Source organism: Peromyscus leucopus, chromosome 15, assembly GCF_004664715.2.
Source record: "Peromyscus leucopus breed LL Stock chromosome 15, UCI_PerLeu_2.1, whole genome shotgun sequence".
Taxonomy (NCBI): Eukaryota; Metazoa; Chordata; class Mammalia; order Rodentia; family Cricetidae; genus Peromyscus; species Peromyscus leucopus.
The window spans coordinates 5,077,554-5,102,366 of record NC_051076.1 but is presented as its reverse complement, the minus strand read 5'-3'; the positions used below and the strand labels follow the sequence as shown (position 1 = coordinate 5,102,366).

Here is a 24,813-nt window from a genome sequence, read left to right as displayed (position 1 = left end):
AGTTGAAGACTTTATAGTTATAGTTTTTCTTGTTACCAGATTCAGAAAAGAAATTCTCTAAAGAGGTGTCAAGTGTATAGGGTTGAGAGACATCAAAAGATAGTTTAGAGATTAAGAGCACTGGATGCTCTCCCAGGAACCTGAGTTCTATTCCCAGCACTGTCATGGTGGCTTACAACCTTCTGGGGGGCCAATGCCCTCTTCTGGCCTCTGCAGGTATGAGAGACACAAATGATGCATAGAGCAAACATGCAAGGAAAAATAAAATCTATGCACATAAGAAATTGGGTGTGTATGTAATTTTAAAATATGTATATAGAGACCTACAGCTCCCTAATTTTTAAAAAAGATATCAACTTACTGTGTGTTTTAAAATAATGGAAAGAAAACATTTCAAACCGGATGTGGGTGTTTCTCTTTCTTTGCACCTAACTAAAATATTTATCTGGCCCAGAGAATCCAGCCCCAAGGTTTGCCTCCTCCCATCTCCATCCTTTCTGAAGTGGCCCCTCTATCTTCCTGAGAACTCCTACCTGTCTTACAATACTGGTTTTTTGTTTTCCCCCGGGCTTTCATAGTATTGAAACCTGCAATGGTTAGATTTGGTTTCTAGTTTACTGTCCATTATTTGTGTTCTTGGGTGGGGTCCTCATTTATTTTGTTGGGTGCCCGGTTCTCTCCATCTAGGTAATGCCTGGGTCAATGTAGGGACTCAAGAAGCATTTATTAGTAGAACAAGTAATGAATGCAGGCTCTTGACAAATGGTAGTAGCAAGAAGATTTGTCTCCAGGCACACGGGCCACTTTGGATCAAATGGCTGTTCTTCCCTGTCCACCTGACTGGACTTAGGAGGGGCACTTCTGGGTGTGTCTGTAAGGATGTGGTTAGAGAAGATGAACTAAAGAGAACCACTTTGAATAAAGGCAGCGCCATCCTGTGAGCTGGGGTCCCAGTCAGAATGAAGAGGAGAGAGTGAGCTGAGCACAGCACTAATCTCTCCTTTCCCGATCTTCCCAGACATCCTGCCATCATTGCTGCCATCCCCTGAACTGTGAGCCAGGACAAGCCTTTCCTTCCAGAAACTGCTTTTATCTGGGATTTTTGTCACAGTGACACGAAAAGTAACTACTAGAGATCACCCTGGAAGAGGCTGTCCACTTGAGCTGGGAAGGAAGAAGGAGGTTCCCAGCTGCCAAAAAGGAAGGTGGCAGGGAGCTGCTAACCTTGGATGGATTCTGGGGGGCCACAGAAGGTAATGTTCACTTTCAAGTTGTCACCCCCACATTTTCAGTAAAGTGTTTTTGGCTCAAGAGCTGTGTGTCTCTTGGGGAATGGAGGAAGGATTGTGTGTTCCTGCTTTGCTTGGGGGCTGAAGAGTCTGTGGTCAGCATGGAGAAATGGTTGTAGGAAAACTAGCAGGACTTTGTGGACAGCTAGGATGAGCTTGTGTGTGAACATCTAGCTTTGGGATCCTCAGGGTCACTGTTTCTGGGACAGTAGAAGATAGAGGTTCTTGGACAGCTGAGGAAGTTAGTCACATCAGTTACAAAATTAAACTATTTGGTAACAGCATGTGCAATGTCTGTGTCCTGTAGGGCAGCAGCCTTTCTCTGAACAGTGACTGTGCCTGGCTTGCTTACCACTCTGTCTCTGGGTGCCTGGCACTGGGTGGGTGCTCAATAAATACTGGTTGAGTGGATGAATGGTTGTAGAAGTTTTCATGTTTCTGGGTTAAAAGTCAGAAGGGTCTGCTGATAGGTGATGAACTAGAAGAAAAGTTCAGGTCTTGGAGATGGTAGAAACTGGGAGTGGAGTGGTTGTATGTGCTTGGATGGACTGGAAGGATGTAGCTCCAGGAACCTAGAACATCATCAGGCTAGCACCTAGAACATCACCAGGCCAGCACCTAGACCATTAATCAAGCTAGCACTAAGAACATCAGGTTAGCAACACCATCAGGCTAGCACCCTGCTAAAGACCCACACAGAGAGCCATAAAACACAGTGGACTGGACATGCAGAGAGAGGGGCTGTGGAGGACAAAGGCATTCCCTCAAGATGCTTGTTCATCTCTGGGGTACTATGCCCTGCACAATGGACTTAAATAAAACATCCCAGATCCCATTTGCCTGTGTATTGTTCTTGGATTGGCACTCACTGACCAGAGGCCAAGAAGGCCTTACACTTCTGGAGGACGTGTTACAATTGGCACCCTGGAGATGGGCAACAGCTGACAGACCTGCTTACCATGGTTCCTGATTCCTTGGGGGAGACATAGAATCCCCAAATCATGAATATGAGTGCATGCCTCCTGAGAACATGTGTTCATTGGTCCATTGTACCCTCCTTCTCTGAAGATTCCCCTGTACTCTCTTTTCCTTCAGACCTGTGCCCTCTCACCCTGCAGGTCCACCTGTTCCCTCCTCTCCTGAAGATCCACATCTTTCCTCACTGTCAAGGTCCTAATGCTGGTCTTCAGTGATTCAATACCTAGACCCCCATCCTGGCCCCAGAAATATTTCAGTTTTTCATGTCACAGCAGCAGCACTCTGAGTCCTGGTCTTCCCTCTTTTGTACCCTAGCAATGTATGTCAGCTCGAGTAAAAAGTTGGTATTTGACTCAGGGTTGCACCAGAACTCCACTGATGAAGAGTCAGCTCATCCAGAACTTTTTCAGATTCTAATTATTTTATAAAAATAATTTAAAAAATTGAGATTGTAGTATAATTAATATCATTTCCACCTTCCCTTTCCTCCCTTCAAACCATCCCATGTACCCCACCCCCAGCTCTCTTACAAATTCATATCCTCTTTTTATTTAATTGTTTATATATATATATATATACATATATATACACATATATTTGCAAGTAGGTTGTGTTTATTTAGTAACATACATATATACATACATACGTACATACATATACATATGTTACTAAATACATAAGCACAACCTGCCCAGTTCATGTAACGTTACCTGCATGCATATTTTCAGGGCTGATTATTTGGAACTGGATAGCCAGTTGGTGCTCTCTTTCCTGGGGAAGACTAATTCTCTTGCTGTCAGCATTCCGTAGTTACCTGTAGTTCTTTGTCTAGGGCTGAGGACTCATGAGTTTTCTTGTGTCCACATTTGCATGTTTATGGGTGTTACCCTCATTCAGGTCATATTTAGGACAGTCATGTTGGTGAGACTTTATGGGCATAGCTTCTGACATTTCTAGGAGACATAATCTTGCACAAACTCCCCATTCCTTTGGCACCTACCATATTTCTGCCCCTTCTTCCACAGTGATCCTAAGCCTTAGGCTGAGGGAAATGCTTTCTTTTTAACAGGAGCAGGAGTTCCTTCGTGGGACATGGTGAGTATGTAAATTCATGCTGTATATTCCCTTCAAGTAGTATTTTATTATTTTCATTCTTAAGAATCTGTAGTGATTTTGTTTGTTTGAACACTTGCTAATTGAAACATTAAGCTAGCACCTTGGGGACACATTGACCTTGAGAGGAGTACCTTTCACTCTTAAGAGCTACCTAAAAAAAATTAAAGGTTGAATGATGGTAAGTATTCGAATTTGAGGTGTTTTCAAATGGACTTACAAACAACAGAACTGGCTTCTGACAGAACTGTATTATAGGAAATTCTGCTGCCAGAGGTGAGAAGAATTGACAGAAAATATCAGAAAAGCCACCACAGATCCAGAAATCAGAGCCTCGTCTTGGATTAGGATTTCGTCAAGCTCACAGGAGGTAGAGATGGCTGTGTAGGATGAGTCCAGCCTAAATGTGGTCGCAGATGGCAGGGTTAGAGGGCTTGTGTGAAGGGCTGTGTGACTTAGGCACTGAAAGGTGACTTTCAGGTGGACCCTGCGTAACTGGCTGGGGACTTTGTGGACTTGAACCTGGAGATGATGGAATATATTCAGGACAAAGTCTACACCAAATCCAACTCACTAATGGGGTGCTAGCCAAAACCAACAAGATGAGACAAGAGGCCAAAGTCTGTGCTTGCGCATGCATCTGTGCTCACGGGTTTTAAGAACAGTGCACGTTCAAGATGGTGCAACCTGCCTTGATGGCATTTGACTTGAAACAGACAGAGTTGTTAATGTGCCTGTAAGTACACCATTGGTGCTGTGACTCCGGTGGGAAAGACCTCCTCTAGCTGGCTGCAGCATGGGGTGGTCTCCAGACAAAGCTGGGTCAGCACACTCTCTTAGGCCACCAGTCCACAAGCAGACTGCTCCGCTCAGCAAGCCACCCTTCATCCAGGAGCCTGAGCCCCTTCCTGTGGGGGAGTTTTATTCCATGGGCTATTTGTGGACTATTTCCTTCTTTCCTTCCTTCCTTCCTTCCTTCCTTCCTTCCTTCCTTCCTTCCTTCCTTCCTTCCTTCCTTCCTCCCTCCTCCCTCCCTCCTCCTCCCTCCCTCCCTCCCTCCCTCCCTCCCTTCTTCTTTTCTGGATATGGTCTTACTCTGTAACTCACTAGCCTCAAATCACTTTGAAGCCCAGGGTGGCTTCAAAGTCATGGTAGCTGTCCCAGCCCCTCCTGCTCGGCCTTCTAAATGCTGGAGTGGCATGAGCCGCTGTACCCTGCTTCCCACGGACAGTTCTCATCTAGGCGATTCTTGGACTCAGGCTCAGTCTCCTCCTATGGTCAGTGCATATCTTCACGGAGAGTTTACTGAACAAACCATCTGCGGTGGAGAAAGTTTTGATGTCTAATGGGGTCACCAGCTTTTCCCAAACTGAGGGGCTTTGTGGGCTATGGAACATTCAGGTGTCACTCACACTGGGAACAGCAGAATCCTGAAAATTCTCCCTCCGCCAGGGTTTTCCTCTTTATCCTTGGAGAGGTCTCATGGGTAATTCCCTCTGACTGTCATTTGCTGGGGTCTCGTTGTCTATGTTGCTAGGGTTTCCTGGTGGGCCAATGCGATAGGTCCAGCAAATTGAGCCCACTCGCTACAGCCATTTCTCTTCCCTGTTTCTCTGAGATATTGCCATCTACACATTATCCCTTGTGGCATTTTCTTTCAGGTGGTACCATCCTGAGCATGTGGTCCTGGGTTGTATGAGAAGGCCAGCTGAGCAAGCCAGTCAGCCACACTCCTCCTCCTAGGCCTCCGCTTCAGTTCCTGCCTCCAGATTCCTCCCTAAGTTCCTCCAAAGATGGACTGTGCTCTGAAAGTGTGAGATGAAATAAGTCCTTTCCTCCCCTCAGTGCTTTTGGTCATGGTGTTTATTACAGCAACAGAAACCATACTAAGATACCACCTGTCCTGGTTGGTGCAGCCACAAGACTGTGAAGGTCCCCACGTGACCATGTCGGAGCAAAGGGTCCCTCCCCCACTACCATCTTGCCTGCTACTTTGTGTGAACTGCAAATAAACATTTGTCAGGTTAAGATGCTGAGACCCTGTGGGTAACTTACTGCCTTAGCATGTTATAGTCTAGCTCCTCGACTTTGGGCAAGCTAGAGGAGGGTGACAGTGCCTCCCTCAGGATCCAGCCTAGAGGGATGCGGCAACGACCACATGAGGCACTGGCCTACAACAGCCTGATACACAGCTTGATCCCAGGACCTTCTTTACCACTGAGTACACCCTCAGCCATGTTCTCTTCTGATACCCCAGGAAGATGTTTAGTTGTTTCTTCTTGAAGTCCTTAACTGAAGGAATAGATAGAATTTATAATGTTGGGAAGCATACTGTGCATGCCCGAGGTTGGCAGGGTGGGCTTCTCCCTCCTTCTGGCTCAGCTCTTGGCCTTGCACCTGGTGTGGCTCACGATAGAAGGGTCTGGTCCAAAGATGCCACCACGATGTTGAGGCACGTGGGCTCTCAGGAGATGTTTAAGCATCCTACTTTGGCAGATGGGACACATTCTACAAGTTGGTGACCAGGTCAGGAATGGCCTGGAAATTGGAACTAGGTGAAAAGCCCCACTACATGTGAGGTTGCTGGGTTCTGCAAATAAAAAGTCAGGAAGCTCAAAATTTCAGAGAAGCAGTGAACACTGTAGTATAAATATGTCACATATGGTGTTTGGAGCTTACTTATCATGGCCAACACATTCTTTATTTAGCTGAGATCCAGGCGTCTGGGTTTCCCATGTTTGTTGGCAGTGTGAGTTACAGAGGACCTGTGGTCTCTCACTGGAGATGTCGCCCACACAAAAGACGGATGTGACACCATGGCCATGAACATAAATACACAGAAACAACTGAACACCACCAGCTGACCGGGCATGGTTTTCTGAGCAAATGACAGGGAAATCAGAATCAGGTGAAGAATCACAGGAGAGCGGCAGCTCCGAGTGAAGGCAGTGATTTTGCTTCCCTGAGTTTCTTTCCCCAACTCTAGCAGAAGGGCTGGCTCCCATTGCAGCCTTTGACACTGTGTCAGGTCCTAGGAGTCCTGCTTCCAGCCTCCCTCCCTCCTTGTTTCTTTACGGTTCACTCTCATTGGCTCCCGTTTACCCAGGAAGTGTGTTAAGGACTCTGATGACGTAATGAGTCTGTCTCGGCCCCGAAACAAAACTTAAGGTGGAAGCCCGGATCTTACAAAATCCACAGCAGTCTGGAAAACCCACAGCACAAACCGTGAACCTGGGGGCCCCGTGGGAGGGCTCCACATAAAGCAGCATGTGGGGAGCGGGAGGGGCACAGCAGAGGGGACTTGTGACTCTGAACACAAGTCACTCTCCTTCCCCAGACCTGTTTTCTCCAGCCGTGGATTATGCCACTGAAACAGAGATGGAAGTCCTAACGCTGATTTCTCCATTTTCTCTCTGAGTACTTTTGCTTGAGTTGAGTTGATCTTGTGTACATTGTCCCTGCCCCAGAAGTTAACAGGACCTCACAAGCAGTCCCTAAAGTTATTAAAATAAACAAACCTAGAAAATAAAACCAGGCAGAGCCTCAGCAGCCCGGGGAATATGGAGGCCCCAGGAAAAGAGAGGTCTCCTCTGCTGCCTCAGACCTTACTACACGCGCTTCCAGTCAGTCTTTCTCTTCTGATTCTGCCTGTATGACCCCTTGAAAATCATAAAACCAAACATCTGTCATGTCCATACTTGTTCCTCTGCCTTCCTTGTTTGTAAATATTCCCTGGCTCTACCCTTTGCCTAGTCCTGTCCTGGAAGGCCAGAAGCTAAGGCCCTCCCCTCAACTCTATTCCCATGATGCCCTTTGTGCTGGCCTCTCTGCCCTCTGGTTCAGTCCAGTCTGGAAGGAATCTTGGACCATGCAAAGCAGTTCTGGGGTGAGGGAGAGCAGCCCACGGCAGTCTCTGTTGGCATGTGGCTCAGGTGGGAGTGTTTGTTTTGCTACCTGCAATGATTGCAGGGCAGAGCACATCTAAAGGACATAGTCCTGGCCTGCTCCTCTTCATTTCACAGGGTCTGTGGGGTGGACTCCTCACAATTTCTACTACAGAAGAGTGCTTCTGGGTGAATACCACAGTGCCTGATATCACCCAGCTAGTGAGCAGCCACCCTGGTGGGACATGAACTCTACTTTCTTATGTCTTCCTCTCTCCTCTAGCCTATCTCTCTACCCTGAGGTTTTACGCTAGAGTCCTAAACCACCAGTCCTGAGAGAAGAGCTTCCTAGAGTTAAGGGGGCTTCAGTGTTCTCCACCTTTAGCTATAACTCACAGTTCTCTAGAGAGCTGTTAAAACTTTGACAGTTCCAGGGACTAGAAGAATGGTTCACTGCTCTTGCAAAGCACTCAGCTTCATTCCCAGTACCCATGTTGAGCAGCTCGCAACTGCCTGTAACTCCATCTTCAGGAGATCTGACACCTCTTCTAGACCCCTCAGAGACCTGCACTAGTACATGCACACATACCCTCACATACATACACATAATTGAAAGTAAAAATAAATCTCAAAAAAAAAAATTGCTCATCTTCAAACTATTTAATCTTGGAGTGAAGCCTAGGTTGGCCTGTGTGTGATAGTTTCAGTTCTTTAAGTAACTCTAAGCAGGCAGCTTCAGTGAGAACCAGTGGAAATCCAACCCCTTTAGCGATGTGATTAAACTAGCTGGTAGAGGGCCTTGGCCAAGGCCTCTCTTTGAACTGGTGACTGGGCCAGTGTCCTTGTGCATGCTAAGCTCATGCTCTACCACTGCCCTGTTTTGGGTATTTGTACACTGTGTGAAGATGAATTGCTGATTGGTGTAATAAAAGCTGAATGGCCAATAGCTAGACAGGAGAGATAGGTAGTACTTCCGGGCAGAGAGAGATCTCCCGGAAGAAAAAGGGCAGGGTTGCCAACTAAATGAGGAAGAAGCAGGATGGGCAATACAGAATAAAAGGTAACTGAGCCACATAAAATAATGTAGACTAAAAGATATGGGTTAATTTAAATTATAAGAACTAGTTAGGAGCAAGCCTAAACTAAAGCAGAGCTTTCATAATTAATAATAAGTCTCTGTTCATTATTTGTGGGCTGATGGCCCAAAGAAACATCTATCTACATATAGTTGGTGCACAACATGGGCCTTGAATATTTAAACATAGGGACTAAGAAAGCTAAAACAAACAAACAAACAAACAAACAAACAAACAAACAAAAACCCAACCAACCAATCAAACAAAAAACGTTCTGGAGAAGGAGCCAGATGAGGTTTCCTAGTCCTATAGTCTCTCAGGTCGGCCCATGCTTGGAGTACAGTGGAGCCAGCCACCAGCACCATTCACTAAAGCTGAGCCATGTGATGGCTGACATGGCAGGTTAAAATTTGTCTCATGTGGTCAGAGAATGTTAAAGCAGGTATAGACATAGAAAACCTCTAAGCAGGTACAGTATGTTTTAAAATGTGCTTAGATGCTAAAGAAATAAAAGAAAATGAGTATAGACAGTCATACAAAAAGTAATTTAAAAACAATAGAGTAAAGCCTTTAAAGAAAGAATAAAATAATGTAAAAAAAAAAAAACATGTAAAGATGGCAAATACACAGGGCATCTGGATCCTGTATGGTGCTTTGTTGACACTGAACTTTTTAAATGACAATGTACAAAAAACAATAGCTGGTGAGAGATATTGGATTTTGGAAACTGCTAAATTAAACCAATATGTTTTAAGAATGTCTTAACTTCAAAATGAAAGTCAGCAAATATGTTATGTTGGGGGAGGTTTCCATGGGAAACAAAAAGTTATAATTCTCTTTAAAATTACTGAAGATCAAATTTGACCATGAAGACCTCCTGAGGATCTTGGCTGCAGACATGAGGAAAAAAGCCAAGAAAGACTACAAGGCAGGTGGCATATATGCTGATACCTCAACACAGGAACAGCTCTGAGACTGGATGAGACATGATATATCTTCTTGCTACACAGTTCTCATGACTTATTATTACATACCATCCTTTCATATGGATGGATGGAGATTGCTATTACAATTTGGTTATATAGTCCAAATGGACTTATAAAGTTGACAAATGCCTTTTACCTGCTCAAACATCTAAAAAAATCATCTTTAGCTGACTTGTACACACCACAATTCAATACTTGTGTTATTACAGATATATATGTTACCTTTAAAAGTTTATGTGTTTTCAGAAAAAAAGACCAGACACTAATAAAGATAAGTAGCCCAGGTGATACAGCCTCTCAGAATGCCTTTGTTGAAGTTTCCTCAAAATTCTGCATCCAGAACAACTTCAAATCTGTTAGCTGAGACAGCCCAGCTTCACAGACTATCCAGCCAAGACTTCAGATAAGCTCTACACTTTCCCTCAAACAGACTAAACAAAAAATGATACAGCTAGCTCTCCCAGGACTTGACCATTATCCCAATTTTCTCAGGGTCCCCTAAAGAGGCTAGTGCCCCCACACAACAGGAAGTAGTCTAGAGAACAAGATGCCCACATTCCCAAGAAGCAAGGTGGATGGGTTTTGTTCATTTGGTGGGTTATGATGTTTGTTATCATCTAGCGGGGTTGGTTACAAGTTGTTATTGGTCATGGTCAGGGAAAAAGCTCAGCAAAGGAGATTAATTTCAGGGATCTCTTTCTAAAGGAACAAAGGAGGAATATAGTATAGAAATGATGGGATAAAAGGGTGGATTGTTGAGTCTACTTTTGAACTAAAAAAGAACTACTTGTCTCAAATATTTTTACATTGGTATGGGTTTTTATATACTGATACAAATTTAAGGTTATTTTTGTTATACTGTATGTATGTTTCTACTCTAGTTTAAAGCATTGTACCTATGCAACTCATTTAACAATGTAATGCAAATTTCTAGTCCTTGAAAGTTATTATTATAAATTATTCAGGATAATTAAGAAATGCAGGTTAGTAGTTAGTCATCTATAACAATCAAACAAACAAATCATGTTAGGTATGTTTTCAAGGTCAAATAGAGATATACTTTAAATATATAGATGGTCTTCAAACACTTCAAAAGACCTACAGAATATGGCATGTAAGATTTTCTAATAACATAAGGCTTTTCATGACAGTGAGACATGTCTGCTCCTGGCAGCACCAATTTACTTCAAAAAGGGATGATGGGCATCAAAGAATCTCCATATGGAGTTTGCTTTCTATGTAGCAAGCCTAGCTATTTTGGACAAAAATAAACTGCCCTTGTTTCGACTGATGAAAGTATGTTGTCCAAATTGGACAAGCAGACACAAAAGAAGGTGACTACTGAACTTTGCCAAGATAAGGTAGGACAGTCCTTCAAATTTCCTGCTTCAAAAAAACATCTGTCAGATATTCTAGACCTGTAGGCTAAAGATTGATGCCCCAACATTGCAGAAGAACCTTGGGTGACTGACCAGGCAGCCAGATGTCTCTGTCATTTCTATAGTTTTGGAAGTTGCTTGCTCTGCATTTCCTGTTTATTCAGTTAATATTATATCCTTCTCAGGTCTTTGATGGGGTTAAAGACTAGACAGTTATTGTTAAAGTTTTCCTTGTTAGCAATCAGAAAAGAAACTGACAAAAGAGGTATGAAATAAATAGGATTGAGAGACTTAAAAGCTTTAAGTTGCTTATCTAAGAAAAGGTTTTGAAGTCTAAAAAGATAGTTTTAGGCTGGTAAAACAAGTTAGGATAAAAAATAAAGTAGGTACAAAACTTTGACTCACCAAGATAGGCTAGATAATGGAATGTTTTCTCTGAATTTGCCAAATACAGATAGACTGGACATCATAAATGTAATTCTTCCTTGATAATTGTTATTATTGTATATAGTTTTACTGTATTAGAGTTAAAACCTTTCACTTTTATTTAGACAAAAAGGAGGAAATGTGGGATATTTATACATTGTATGAAGATATATTGCTGTGATTGGTGTAATAAAAAGCTGAATGTCCAATAGCTAGATAGGAAATATAGGTGGGACTTCTGTGCAGAGAGAGATCTCTAGGAAGAAAAAAGGCAGGGTCATCAGCCAGACCCAGACACAGCAGCATGGGTAGTAAAGGTAACAAAGCCAAGTAAAAGAATGTAGATGAAAAGAATGGGTTAATTTAAGTTACAAGAACTAATTAGGAACAAGCCTAAGCTGTAGCTGAAGTTTTCTTCAGTCCTGTCCAGCACCACGGACCCCACAACCGCTTATAAAATAATCACTCAGAAGTTTATATTAATTAAACTGCTCGGCCATTAGCTCAGGCCTGCCACTGATTAGCTCTTACACTTAAACTCAGCTCATTTCGGTTAATCTATATGTCGCCACGTGTTCTGTTACTTTACCTGTGTCCCATTACATGCTGCTCCCTGGACGGCAGGCTGGTGTCTCCTGACTCAGCCTTCCTGTTCCCTGAATTCTCTTCTCTGCTTGTCCCACCTATACTTCCTGCCTGGCTACTGGCCAACCAGCATTTTATTTATACAGAGTGATATCCACAGCACTTCCCCTTTGCTTTATTATTTTTTTTTAAAGGAAGGTTTTAACTTTAACATAGTAAAAGTGTGGTGATATTTTAATTGTGCTGAAATGTGATTTTATTTGTAGTTAATAAATAAAGTTTGCCTGGAGATCAGAGGTCATAGCGTTCCAGGGACAGCAGTCAGGTGGTGGTACCCCACACCCTTAATCTGATCACATGACAGGCAGAGTCTCTGTGTGGTCAAGGACACAGCCAAGCGTGGTAACACAACCCTTTAATCCCAGTGCCAACCATAGAGACCAGGAGGTCTGTATAGACAGGCAGTGATGAGGAAGTCATGTGGCTGGGCTTAGAGCCAATGAGAAAGCAGAATAGGAAAGCAATAAAAACACAAGTCAGACATTAGAAGGTCTCTCTCTTGGGGGAAGCTACTGCTGGTGGTAAGCTAAAGCTAGCTGGCTCTTGCTCTGATCTCTTTGTCTTTAACTCTGTATTTGGCTCTGTGTTTCTTATTTAATAAGACTGTTTAGAAATTCGCCTACACTAAGCTAAGGCCGAGCTTTCATAATAATAAGTCTCTGTCATTATTTGTGAGCTGGCAGCCCGAAGAAAAATCCATCTACACTGCCCTACAGTCTAGCTCCAAGCTTTCCCATATTTAAGTAGCAGGGCAGGAACTAGGTCAAGTCTACATACAGGCCTGTGTGCGGTGCAGGCTGCAGGAGGTGCTGATTAAGTGCTGCCCCAGGCAGGCCAGGCATACCCTGTTCCTTCTTCCCCAGACACAGGGTGTCTCCTCCATACTCAGCCCTCACTGCTAGATTGAACATTAGGAGCGTACGCTTGTCTCTAGCAGTCTTTTGAAGATCACGTATAGACTTAAGTCCTGTGAGCAGTCTCTATAGCATGGGGAGCATCTTTTTATATGCCTGTGTCCTATCTTATGCTGCACCATGCTGTCCCTTCCACAGCTACACCAAATGGCTGCCCTTTCAGCAAGGTATCCAGCTCTCCACTGGTGGGGCTGGGCCAAGTCCAGACACAGTCTAGTTCCTCTGGAATCCAGCTAGCTAGGGGCTATCATGTGCCACCTCATTTCCCCCTGACTTTCACCCCAGGCTTCAGGTTGCCTTGGACTGAACCTATCACAGTAGTGAGCCATTTGGGAAATACTTTAATACACACACACACACACACACACACACACACACACACACAGAGAGAGAGAGAGAGAGAGAGAGAGAGAGAGAGAGAGAGAGAGAGAGAGACTGGATAAGGCCCAGAGAGTGGCCCAGGAGCCTGACATCAAGGCAGCCATCCTCTACCTCTTCTGTCCTTTGGGGTGGGAGTGGATAGTCTCTCCTCATATCCAGATAGGCCTTGTCAGTGTGACGCCTGCCTAGTCACCTGCTTTGTCTTTATTTCCTCCCTCACATACTCCTGACCTCATGAGCTCCCAGCTGGTGCAGGGACCACAAGGCAGGTATGTGCTGGTCCTTTGGGAAGGGCTTCTGGTGCAGCACCTTGGCACTCACGTGAGGAGCTGTCAGTCAGGAAACCCGATGGCATCTTTTTATAATGTGTCCACAGCAGTGTCACCCGGGGCCACAACCAACATGAGTGCTCCAAGGTTGGAACAAGGCACAGGAGGAGGTGTGTGTGTGTGTGTGTCTGTATATGTGTGTATGTGTGTTTTACGGATGACAATCTTACTTTGTTGTGTTGTTTGAGACAGGGTATCTCTGTGTAGCCCTTGCTTTATAGACCAGTCTGGCCTCAGACTCACAGAGATCATCCTGCCTCTGCTTCACCAGTGCTGGGATTAAAGGTGTGTGCCACCATTCACCTTGGTTTTTGAAGTAGGGTCTTTCACTGAACCTGGAACTCTGATTCAGCTGGCCTGGCCAGCAAGCCCCAAGGTTTCACCTCTTTCCATCTTTTCAGAAATGGGATTATCAGTGCATACTACCATGCCTAACTTTTTATTTATTTTTTTATTTGAGCACGGGTTCTTGGGGTCCAGCACAGGCTCCCATCCTTGCACAGCAAACACTTTTCTGACTGAGCCATCTCCCCAGCTCCTAAAGATGATTCTCGAGCTAGTGGATCTTTACTAGGAAACCTGAAGACCAGAGAATCAGTAAGAATGGCGGGAGGATTTTTCAGGCCACATGGCATGTCTGTGACCTTTGGTAATGGTTAAGAATGTGGGTACCTAAACAAACAATAAAGGCTTCAGTCACTACCCACCAGCTGGGACCCAGTTATTGAAAATGGCCTCATTTTCTTTATTTGGGAAGTAAGGCCAGCCAGGTGCCTCCCACAGTGCTGTGGTGGGTGTTGAGTGGGTTAATGCAGAGCTGCAGGCCCTCTGGAGACATACAGGAAGTGCTAACGGTGGTTATTTTAGACTGACACCCTGATTTCTCCAACACCTGAGGACCTAGCTAGTAGACTGCATGGCTGTCCTCCAGGCAGACAGTCAGTGTAGGTAGATAAGGGTGCAGGAGAAGGGAAGCTGTGCAGCAGTCAGTGACAGGCTGCCTCAGAGTCCTGTCCTGTTACTGCGGCCCCTCTCGGAGACTGTTTCTCACCTGTGCTTAGCAGCTTACCAGGACTATTCTCTCTCTCTCTCTCTCTCTCTCTCTCTCTCTCTCTCTCTCTCTCTCTCTCTCTGGATAACTGGTGTGCAGGGCCACGCTATGTTTAGTCACATTGTAAATTCTCAGAGCCATTGCTGGAGCCCATCCTGCTTCACAGACAAGGACTCAGCCATTACTCATTATACTCTGGTGGTGCCCAGACTTAGTCACCAAGTGCCCAGAGCTCTGACACTCAAGTGTCAGATCCGGAATCATACTATTTAGTCTTCTTCTAATCTTTCCCTCCCTTTCTTCCTTCTCTTGTGATTGTTCATGGAGCAGGTCCTTCCTCGATACCTTCATGGTTTGAGCCCAACAGATGGATAACGGGGACATTGACTTCCAGTGTCAGTGAACTACTCATCAGAATCATTGCCAAGGGTGCCTGATGAGAGCAGGCAAATGAGATGACACCCTTATCATTATAGTGTCATTTTGTCAGTCTGGAGTAGGTGTTCCAAAAGAGAGCCCCGCTGCCGCCTGCAATGCAGAACACTCATGGTGAGTGACCCATTCTGGTGACTGCAAGCCTGGCACCATAGCCTCTGAGGATGCAGTGATGAAAAACAGACCTGGAAGACTCAGGAACCTGAATGAATTATTTTCATGTCAACAGGAATCTGTTCTACCAATATCAAGCTCCTTTCTACAAGGTTCCAGGCACTTGGGAAAAATAATGAACAAAGTAGACAGGAATCTGTGTCCCCTCAAACACAGTGCCCTAGTGGTGGACACAAAACAAATATGACCAATGAGGAAATCTGGGGGGTGAGGCTGTAGCTCAGTTGGCAGAATGCTTGCCTAGTATGTGTGAAACTCTGGACTTGATCCCAGCACCATAAAAACCAGGAATGTTCCACATGTCTGAAATCCCAGCACATGGGAGGTGGAGCAGGAAGACCAGAAGTTAAAGGTCATTCTCAGCTACAAATCAAGTTCAAGGCCAGCTGAGGCTACACAAGACCTTGAGTAAATTAGGTAGTTGGTCAGGAGGTGGTGTTGATTAAAAAAAAAAAAAAAAGTTTAAAAAAAAAAAAAAGTTAAAAACCCTGCCAACAGCACAGGGCAGGTGAGGTTGGGAGCAGACCCAGGATAGGGAAGATGGCTGTAATTTTAAACATGGTGGTGAGAGTAAGCCTTGCTCAGGAGTCAGGATTGGGAGCAAGGCTTGAAAGCAATGAGAGACACTATTGCAGGTGTCCAAGGCACAACTCTCCCAAGTGGCTGGAGCAGCTGGGGAAAAGGTTACATGTCAGAAGTAGACTTGGAAGCTTGGAGACCTAGCCAGGAGGTGTGCTGCTGATGTGAGGGCAGGGAGTGAGCAGAAATGGAGAGTCAGTTTTGGGTAGTTCTGACCACAGACTGCCTGACCTTTGGCTTTGGCCCTGAGAGGTAGTGAGCCAGGCAGACTTCAGCTCAGATCCCAGACCTTCTGTGCTTGGCTTTGACTGTGGATCAGGCTAGAGACTGGTGCAGTGTGGGACAGAGTGGCTCAGCCTGGAGGACAGTGGGAGCCAGGGGTGTTTTGGTTACTTTGGAGACTGAACCAGCAGAATTTGTGATTGGCCGTTGCTGGTATGGATACAAAAATAAATAAAGAAATAAAAACCCAACCCAGATAACTTCAGTAGCTTGAGCAAAGGTTCTAATAGCTCAGGTTTTAGGCAGACAATTGCTCTGAAGCCGGGGCTGACTGGCAGAGTCAGAGCAAAGCAGGTAGAGGAGAGCTGGGGTGCTCAGGTCACACCCTGGCTGCCCTGTAGCTCCAGCCAGACCCTCATGGAGCTGTGGGCTCTGTTTTACACTATTAATTAATCTTTGGATACATTGGGCTTTGATGTTCTAAAGCCTGTGCCAGGTGACCTGGACTTCTGGGGGCATTTTGGAATGATTGGTGTCCTTAAAGACTTGGGCTACTCTCAGAGGGCTGCATAAATGTCTTCTAGAACATTCCTGCGTGGGAGGCCTCTGCAGAGCAGCTGATGTTTGCCTCCCGTGAAGCCAAACCTAGGACCTGCCCCAGCTTGCAAAGGCTGAGACACCAAATGCTTACTTACCTGGGCTTCTAGGCTCAGAAAAGTGGGGGGTGGGGGAGCAATTTAAAGGGCCCACTCACAGGGAGGCCCATCCCACTTCCCTTCCTCTGGGATTGGGGCTTCCACACCTAAGCTTTTCAGCAGGCTGAGCTAATTATTATTGAGCTCTTTGTCACATCCTCTGGTGAAGGGGGAATTTCCGGAAGTCTGTATTCGGGAGTGGAAACAGACCAAGTAGTAGAAGGGAGTTCTCAAAACTCAAGCTATCGGACGTGATCCTTCTCTGCCAGAACTGGTAGGAGCTCTGTGCCCCACAGGGACTGGTGAAGGGAAGCTGTGTGCACTGACCCCACTTGCAGAGTTACCCCAGACTCCATCAGCATGCTGCTTGTCCATTTGCTAGCTGCAGGCTTCCTCTGCTTGAGCTTGAGCTAAACTTGAAGCTTGGGGTGGGATGCATCCAATTCACTCCGCAGAACAGTCTGCCTGCCCCTTAAGGATCTTGAGCATATCCCTTTAGTGTAGAGGAAGTCTTGGCACACTGGAATAGGGAGTCGCAGAGTCCTCCTAGGGCTGGGGATGTGGCTCAGTCAGTGGTAGAGTGCTGGCTCAGCATGCATGGTGCAAACTGGGCATGGTGGTGCACACCTGTAATCCCTGCACTCGGGAGGTCGAGGCAGGAGGATCAGAAAATCAAGGTCATGACTGGCTTTTTAATGGCTTGGAGGCCAGTCTAGGATATATGAGACACCGTCTTAAAAACAACAACAAAAAAAGTCTCCTTCAAATTGTGACTTTGAGGCCAGTGTTCCAAAATAATGTCAATGTCTTCCTGGCTGGGACAGGGACTGTGACCTTCCAGGTCTGCTGAGATGCCCTCTAACCCAACCTGGAAGGGGTAGTGTCCTTGACCAGCCTTTCCTCCTGGTCCTGTTTCTTCACTTACAGTGGCTGGAGCCCATGAGGCCCCACAAAAGGACTGTGTTCCCAGACCCGGTGGGTGCCATGAGAAGTCTGCGTTGGCTTTACCAGCCCAGCTATGCCTTAGCTTTCTCCCATCTGTGGCCAGGTCTGTTTTCTGGCCCTGCAGGCTGGCATTCCTGCCCAGGAGGGTGGGGCTCAGGAGCAGCTGGGACAGTGACTCACAGGCAGTTACCTGTCCCGGGGCTCTTTGCCAGCCCTGCCAAGAGAGCTTGAGGCACTGGGCGCAGGCTCCTCTGTTCAACTTCTGTGGGAGAACTGAGCTCTGACCACTTCCTGAGCCTTTTAAGGACCCCCTCACATCCAAATTCCCCAGTAGGGATTTTCCACATTTTCCCCTCAGGATGAGCCTGGTGCTTTCCAGTGTTCTGAATATTTGGGTCTTACACTGTCCAACCCAGTGACATGTCCCAAACCCTAACACAGTCCTCACAATCTGATGTGTGCCCCCAGCTTCGTTGGTCTTCCAGAGGTGACTGGAACTTAAGAGGAAGCAGATACCTACTAGACTTGGGAAGGTGCCAGATCTAGTACCTGGGCTCTTCCCTGCCCCAGAAACAACACCCCCCCATCTCTAAAGACCTTGCTGCTGCCTATTTCCAGAACATTCCAGCCCTCCAGACACCCAAGACCTGGCAGCCTCCAAGACCAACCCACTTGCCTAGTCCTGTCCTGAGGGTGGGGGGGCAGTGACGTCAGATGGGCGTGGCGACTGCCAGATTCCTGAGGCCGTCGTGGACTGGGGCCACACCCAGCCAGGGAGTCTCCAGAGGTGAGGCTGCTGTTTAAAACCTTGGAGCCAAGAGAGGGGACCCCCACATTCCCAGGGAGCTCTCCGAGAGGGATCTGGAGAAAGGCAGGGAGCGTAGGAGCTCAGGGTGAGGTAGGTTATCTGCCTTACCTGTCCTGTGGAGGAGGGTGGAGAAGGGCTGTGTCTCCGGGGTCTGAGGCCTGGGTGCAGGGCCGATGCCGCACTCTTCTTGGGAGCACACCTGAGTACACTTGGGTCTGTGGCTGTTTGAATTGCTTTCTACGTCTGATAAGACTTAGAAGGAAGCAGCTAAAACCCGGCTTAACACAAAGGCAAGGTAGGAGGAATGGTCAGGCTCAACTCAGCCTCATTCTTGGCGGGTTTTCAGGAGTGCAGAGATGCTTTCTGGCCTTGAGACTTGAGGCCACATGCTTCAGCCTGGGCTCCTGACTGCCCTGGAGGAGGTAAAGGAAGGACCACGCAGCAATGGGATGGAAAGTTGGCAGAAAGGCTGCCTGGCTCCCTTCTGCCTGCCCACAACCCCCGTTTCCTCTCAGCAGCTTTGGGCAGACCTTGTGTGTTATCTCAGGTGGAGCGAGAGCGGTGCATGCTCTCCTGCGCTGTTTCCAGCTGCCTCCAGCATCCCTGCCCACAACTGGAGACGTTTTGAGCTGCTTTTGGTGCAGATAAAGCCTTTTCTCATTTTTTCTTAAAACTATCAGGCCTGCCTCTCCCCACGCACCGCACCTGCCTTCTTAAGATCCCTTCTCCTTACAGCGTTCCTGAAACCTGGTTAGCCCAGAGGTGTGGTCACCTCAGCTTCAGCCTCACTGTGGCCCTGTAATACTGGAGACCCCGTCCGTTCAGGAAAAGACCTGCCCCATGGCTCTCAGCACCTTTGGCCTATAGGCCTTTGGCTTATGGGTTGGCTTGGGTTGCAGCCCTGCAAAAGCCCAAGTCCTCTCCCTTGAGGCAGAAGCAAAGCCTTGGGCCTCCCTTTAGCTGTCCACAGCAATGGGCCCTGCACTCCCTCCTCCTGCACAGTCCCCATGTTCCCGCCCATTTCAGAGGAGGAAGCTGTATGTCACTGCAACCTGGGACCGGGGTCCCAGGTTCCTGTCATTGGCTACAAGTGTCTTTGTGAAGACTTGAGATGAGGACTTGGTGAGGACAGTAGTCTAGCACAAAGCAGGGAACGGGTGGGTGGTGGCCGACTATCCAGGATGTTTTGTTTTGTTCCAGGTGACCTCTCTGGGGACCTCTCTGGCCCATGATGACAGTACTTTTATTCCTGTGCTTTGGTAAGTACCCCTTCCCCTCCTCCAGGCCACCAGCAGAAGAGAGCTGCCCAAAGGTATGAGTACTGTCTAATGGGACAACTGTGGGTGCCCCCACCTCTCTGTGCTTCAGGGAGAAGAGGCTTCTCTGCCTCTCTCAGAAGGCTCCCCGGGTCTTCTTGTCTTCACCCAAGGGTGACGTGTGGTTTCCTGAGTGCTTTCCACTTCTTATTCCCCATCCTCTCGACTCTCAAGCTGGCCACAGAGCCACTATGGCTCGAGTTCTGTTTTCTGGAAAATCATGGCTGCTGCTTGCCATGCTGGTCACCTGTGCAGACAGAGTAGAAATAGCAGGTGCTTTCTCAGGGTTCCACCAATGGTTCAGCCAACAGCTGCCTCTGGGCTGTGGACTAGACAGGCACAAACATCGGTCACAGTGTCTGCATGACCCAGTGTGTCTCCAGATAGACTCTAAAGCCACATGTAGATGGCATGCGTCATGTGTTAGGATCACTGCTGGTTACCAGTTGCTGACATTTCTTCCCATCTTTTCTTTAACTAAAAAAGTAGTTTAACAATTTCATACATGTATATGGCCTCATGTAACCCAGTCTGGGCTTGAATTCCTTATGTAGCTGAGGATAACTCTTGATCTTAGTGGCTCCTGAATTCTGGGATTATAGGTGTATACCACCATGCCTGGTTTATGCAATACTGGGGACTTGAACCCAGGACTTCATACATGCTAGGCAAACACTTTATTAACTGTGTTACAACCTCCTCTCCTTTCCAAGTTTGGGTTATGAGATATGAAATCAGCCCCTTCAACTCCCTGAGTCAGGACTGTAGTCATCATACTGGCACCAGTGAAGACTGGGCCTAGTTTTGCTGATGTCAGCTCCACAGAGGGAATTACTGGGGTACTACCAGCTGGGATCTCATATTTTGGGCCCACTCCAACATTACCCTGTGATTTCAGCCTTGCCTGGCCTCCTGTGTGCCCAACAAGCCTGCTCCCGAGGGGCCTGTTATCCACCTGTTGGAGACTTGCTCATCGGAAGGACTCAGCTTCTTCAAGCCTCGTCTACCTGTGGACTGACCAAGCCAGAGACCTACTGCACCCAGTATGGAGAGGTAGGTCCTCCTTCCTAGGCCTCTAGGACAGGAGGAAGATGGGACAGAATGGGGCCACTGGATAAAGTGTAGGAGGCACAGGCCAAGGGCCATACTCTGGGAGAGGGCAGAAGGGTATAAGTTCAGATCCCTGCTTCCAAGGAGTTTAGCAGTAGGAAGAATTAACAGGACTTCTCTTAATACACTAGGGATTGTATCAGAGGTGGCAGCATTGGAAGGCTGAGAACCAATGACATAAGAGCAGTAGCAGCTAGCCGAGTGCTAAGCAAGCCAGCAGGCAGCATGGGTGCTTTCATTCCTCTCTGCTCTTGACTATGGGTGTCATGTGATTAGCTGCATGAGTTTCTGCCTTGACTTGCCTGAAATGATGGATGGTAACCTGCAATTGAAAGCCAAAGAAACCCTTTCGTCTCTTACAACGCTAGGTTTTTTTTTTTTTTTTTCAATCACAGCAACACAAGTGAATGCAGGACATAGGAATGTATAACATACTTTGATCTCATTCACTCTCTCTAGCAATCTTTTTTTTTGTATTTTATTTTTTAACATTTCATACAGGTATATACTGATCTTGAGTGTATTCCCTGCTGTCCCTTCCTTCCACACTCTCCTTTTCTTGGCCGTTCTCCCTCACATTTTCCCCTGTTCTTCCCTTAGACAATTTCACTTCTATCATCATTTAATATACACATACGTGGTTGTATATAAAACCTAGGAACCAAAAATGAGAGAAAACATCTGATATTGTTCCTTCCAAGACTGGCTTAGTTCACTTAATATATTATCTCCAGTTGCATCCATTTCCCTCACATGATATGATTTATTCTTTTTATGGCTAAAAAAAATGGCACATTTTCCTTATGCATCTCCCTGTTACTGGACACCCAGGTTGGATCTACAATTTAGCTATTGTGAATAGTGAACTCTGATGGGAAGGTGTCTCTGTGATGGGTTGATTTAGTATCCTTTGGACAAATACCCAGGAATAGTTTGGCTGAGTCATATGGAAGGTCTACTGTTAGGTTTTTGAGAAACTTCCATACTGACTTGCATAGTGCTGGAGACTAGTTTTCATTCCTACTGGCAGTGTGCTAAGGGTTTTGTTTTGTTCATAGCCTCACCAGCATTGTTGTTGGAATTCATTTCTTTGAGAATTTCATACAATATATTTTGATCATATTCTTTAACCTCAAGATCCAAACTCTTTCCTACCTACCCAACTTGACATTCTTTATCTCCTTAGAAAAACTAAAACCTAAACAAAACAGAATGAAAAGCACACAAAACCATAGAGTTAGATTTGGGTTGGCTAACTACTCCCCAGTGTGAGGTCTGCCCTGCAGTTTGGTTGATATCCAGTGTCGTGCTGTTGAAGAAAATGGATTTTTCCTCTTCCAGCAGCTATCAATTGCAAATAGCTTCTTGGTTAGGGTGAGACTTTTGTGCATTTCCTCTTCTCTACACTGGAATTTTCTCTATCTTGAACTTGTGCAAGTTGTTTGCATGCTCTCATAGTCTCTGTGAATTGATATATGCCTGTTGTATCTAGAAAATGCCATTTCCTTGAAGTTCTTCACCACTTCTGGCTCTTACAATTCTTCTGCGTCCTCTTCTGCATGGATTTCTGAGCCTTGAGGGGAATGGCATGATAGAGGCATCTCATTCAAGGCTAAGCACTCCAAAGTCACTTACTCTCTGCATATTGCCCAGTTGTGGGTCTCTATATTAATTATCATCAACTGCAGGAGGAAGCTCCTCTGGTAAGGGTGGAGCTATGCACTGATCTATATGTCATTTTACTGCTATTTCCTTCAGAGAATAACAGTTTCCTCTAAGGCCCGTGACCTATCTAGTCTCAGGTTCTTGGCCACATTAGTAGTGTTGTGTATGGGCTCTATCTCATGGAGTGGGCCTTAAATCAAATAAAAAAGTGGTTGGTTACTCTCATAATAAAATGCCCCTATTGTACTGATGATCATATATATATTGCAGTCAGGTCACTCTTATAGCTTGCAATGTTTGTAGCTGGGTGAGATTGTTATTTTTCTCCTCTGGTAATGTATATAATACATCCAGAACTATTCATATCAGTAGGGATGAAGCATCCAGTTGAGGACTGGCTCAATTCCTCCATGTTTGATGACATAAATATGTGTGTCTTCAGCAGTAGGGTCTTACTGTCAGGTTGTGAAGGGTAGCTAAGAGCATTATCAGTAGACTGTAACATTTGAGGGACATTCTATAGAACCCCTTGGGCCAACAACTCAAAAAATGTAACCCATTCCTGTGATGAGGGTTGTATTTGGTAGCATATGATGTAGAGAAAGGACACTACATCCTACTACAGAGATACGTACTCATCCATGTTCATTGCTGCTCTATTCATAAGATCCAGAATTGGAAGCAACCTAGTTTCCACTGAATGATGAATGGATAGTGGAAATGTGCATTTACACAATGAAATATTATTCACCTGTTAAGAAAAATGAAACTTGAATGTAAATAGATGGATCTAGAAGCAGTCATTCTGAGTGAGGTAATCCCAATTCAGAAAGACAAACATTGCATGTTATCTCTTATATGTGGATGCTAGCTTTTAAGCTTGAAACATGTGTGTTTCATTTAGAATATCCACAGAGATTAGGTAGCAAGGGACCGGGGGAGGGGTGGAGAGAATCCTTCCAAGGAAGAGAAATAGAATCCAATGTTATAAAGAGATAAAGAGGAAACTGGAACAGGAGGATTAAATGAGAGGGGGGTGGAGGGCAGGGTAAAGGAGGAAATAGCGAGAGTGAGAGTGATATTAAGGACCTTTTGAGAAGCCACATGGAAACCTACAGCTGTAGAAGCTTCCTCAAGTATACACATATAAACAGGAGTTATATATCTATATATCTATATATAGATAACATGAGTTATATATAATGGAGTAGACAGCACTCCAGCTAGACACTTTATGTTTTTGCCTTCTTAGTGGCCACCATTGTCCTGGGGCAGATGTCATTGGAAGGTGTCTTTGATTTGCATGTCTCTGATGGCTAATGAGACTGAGCACCTTTTTGTGTTCATTTGCTATTTATAGGCTAACCGTTGAGAAAGGTCTATTTTATCAGCCCATTTAATGCTATTAATGTTTGAATTTTTGTTGTCTAGTTGAGTTCTCAGTATATTCTAGATATTAACCTCTGTTGGGTGTGTAGCTAGCAATGAGTTTCTCCTCTGCGGTCTGGCTCTTCACATAACCATTTGCTTTGCTGTGCAGCTTTTTAATTCCATAAGGTCTTATTTCTTGATTGTTGGACATAATTCTTTAGCAACTGGGGCCCTATTCAGGGAGTCCTTGCTTGTGCCCTCACCTTCAAGTGTTTTTCCTTAAGTTCCAGGTCTTATAGCAAAGTCTTTGATCCACACGGAACTGATTTTTGTTATGGGTAAGAGATAGGGACCTGGATTCGTTCTCATACAGGTGGACAGGAGTTCCATTTGCTAATGAGGCAGTCTTTTCTCCAATGTGTATTTTTGGCAGATTTCTCAAAAGTCAGGTGACTGTAGCTGTGAGGGTTTATATCTGGATATTGTGCTCCATTGATCTCTGTGTCTGTTTTTATACCAATGCCATGCTGTTTTTGTTACTGCATCTCTGTAATATAACTTGGGGTCAGGAATGGGGCTACCTTCAGCGATATTCTTTTTGTACAGGAGTACTTTGGCTTGCTGAGGTCTTTTGTACTTCCATGTTCATTTAATGTTGGTTTTTTTTCTATTTCCATGAGAAGAAGCGTTAGAGTTTTGATGAGGACTGCATTGAATGTGTAGATTGTTTTTGGTAAGATAACCATTCTCACAGTGTTAATTCTTCTGATCCATGACCATGAGAGGTCAGTTTGAAGTTTTCATTGTACAAGCTTTTTGCTCCCTGGGTTAGATTTATTGCAAGTTTTTTTTTTTTTTTTAAGGGCTATGGTATTCTCCCACAATGCCTCTGAACCTTTTCTTTAGGAGCTTTTGATTTTTTTTTCTTTCCCCTCAACAAGGGTTTTTTTTGTTTTTTGTTTTTTTTTTTTTTTTGGCTCCTTGTGTTTATATGTGTTTAAATCTTTGTGTCTCCTTGTCTCCCAGTTGTCTGACTGGCCTA

General features: G+C 45.5%; 1 protein-coding gene across 2 annotated transcripts in view; it reads left to right on the top strand.

Moving 5' to 3' along the window:
* Positions 1–18,243: 18,243 nt before the first annotated feature.
* Positions 18,244–24,813, top strand: part of Lamb3 (laminin subunit beta 3) — a 41,925-nt gene continuing 35,355 nt past the window's right edge. The window contains exons 1-3 of one of the 2 annotated variants that reach the window (XM_037211114.1): positions 18,244–18,288; positions 19,510–19,568; positions 20,524–20,678. In XM_037211114.1, coding sequence (XP_037067009.1) covers positions 19,538–19,568; positions 20,524–20,678 — 186 coding nt within the window. In that variant the 5' untranslated portion in view covers positions 18,244–18,288; positions 19,510–19,537. Of the gene's footprint in view, positions 18,400–19,509; positions 19,569–20,523; positions 20,679–24,813 lie in introns of both variants that reach the window. The other variant, XM_028882807.2, reaches the window with a different exon arrangement.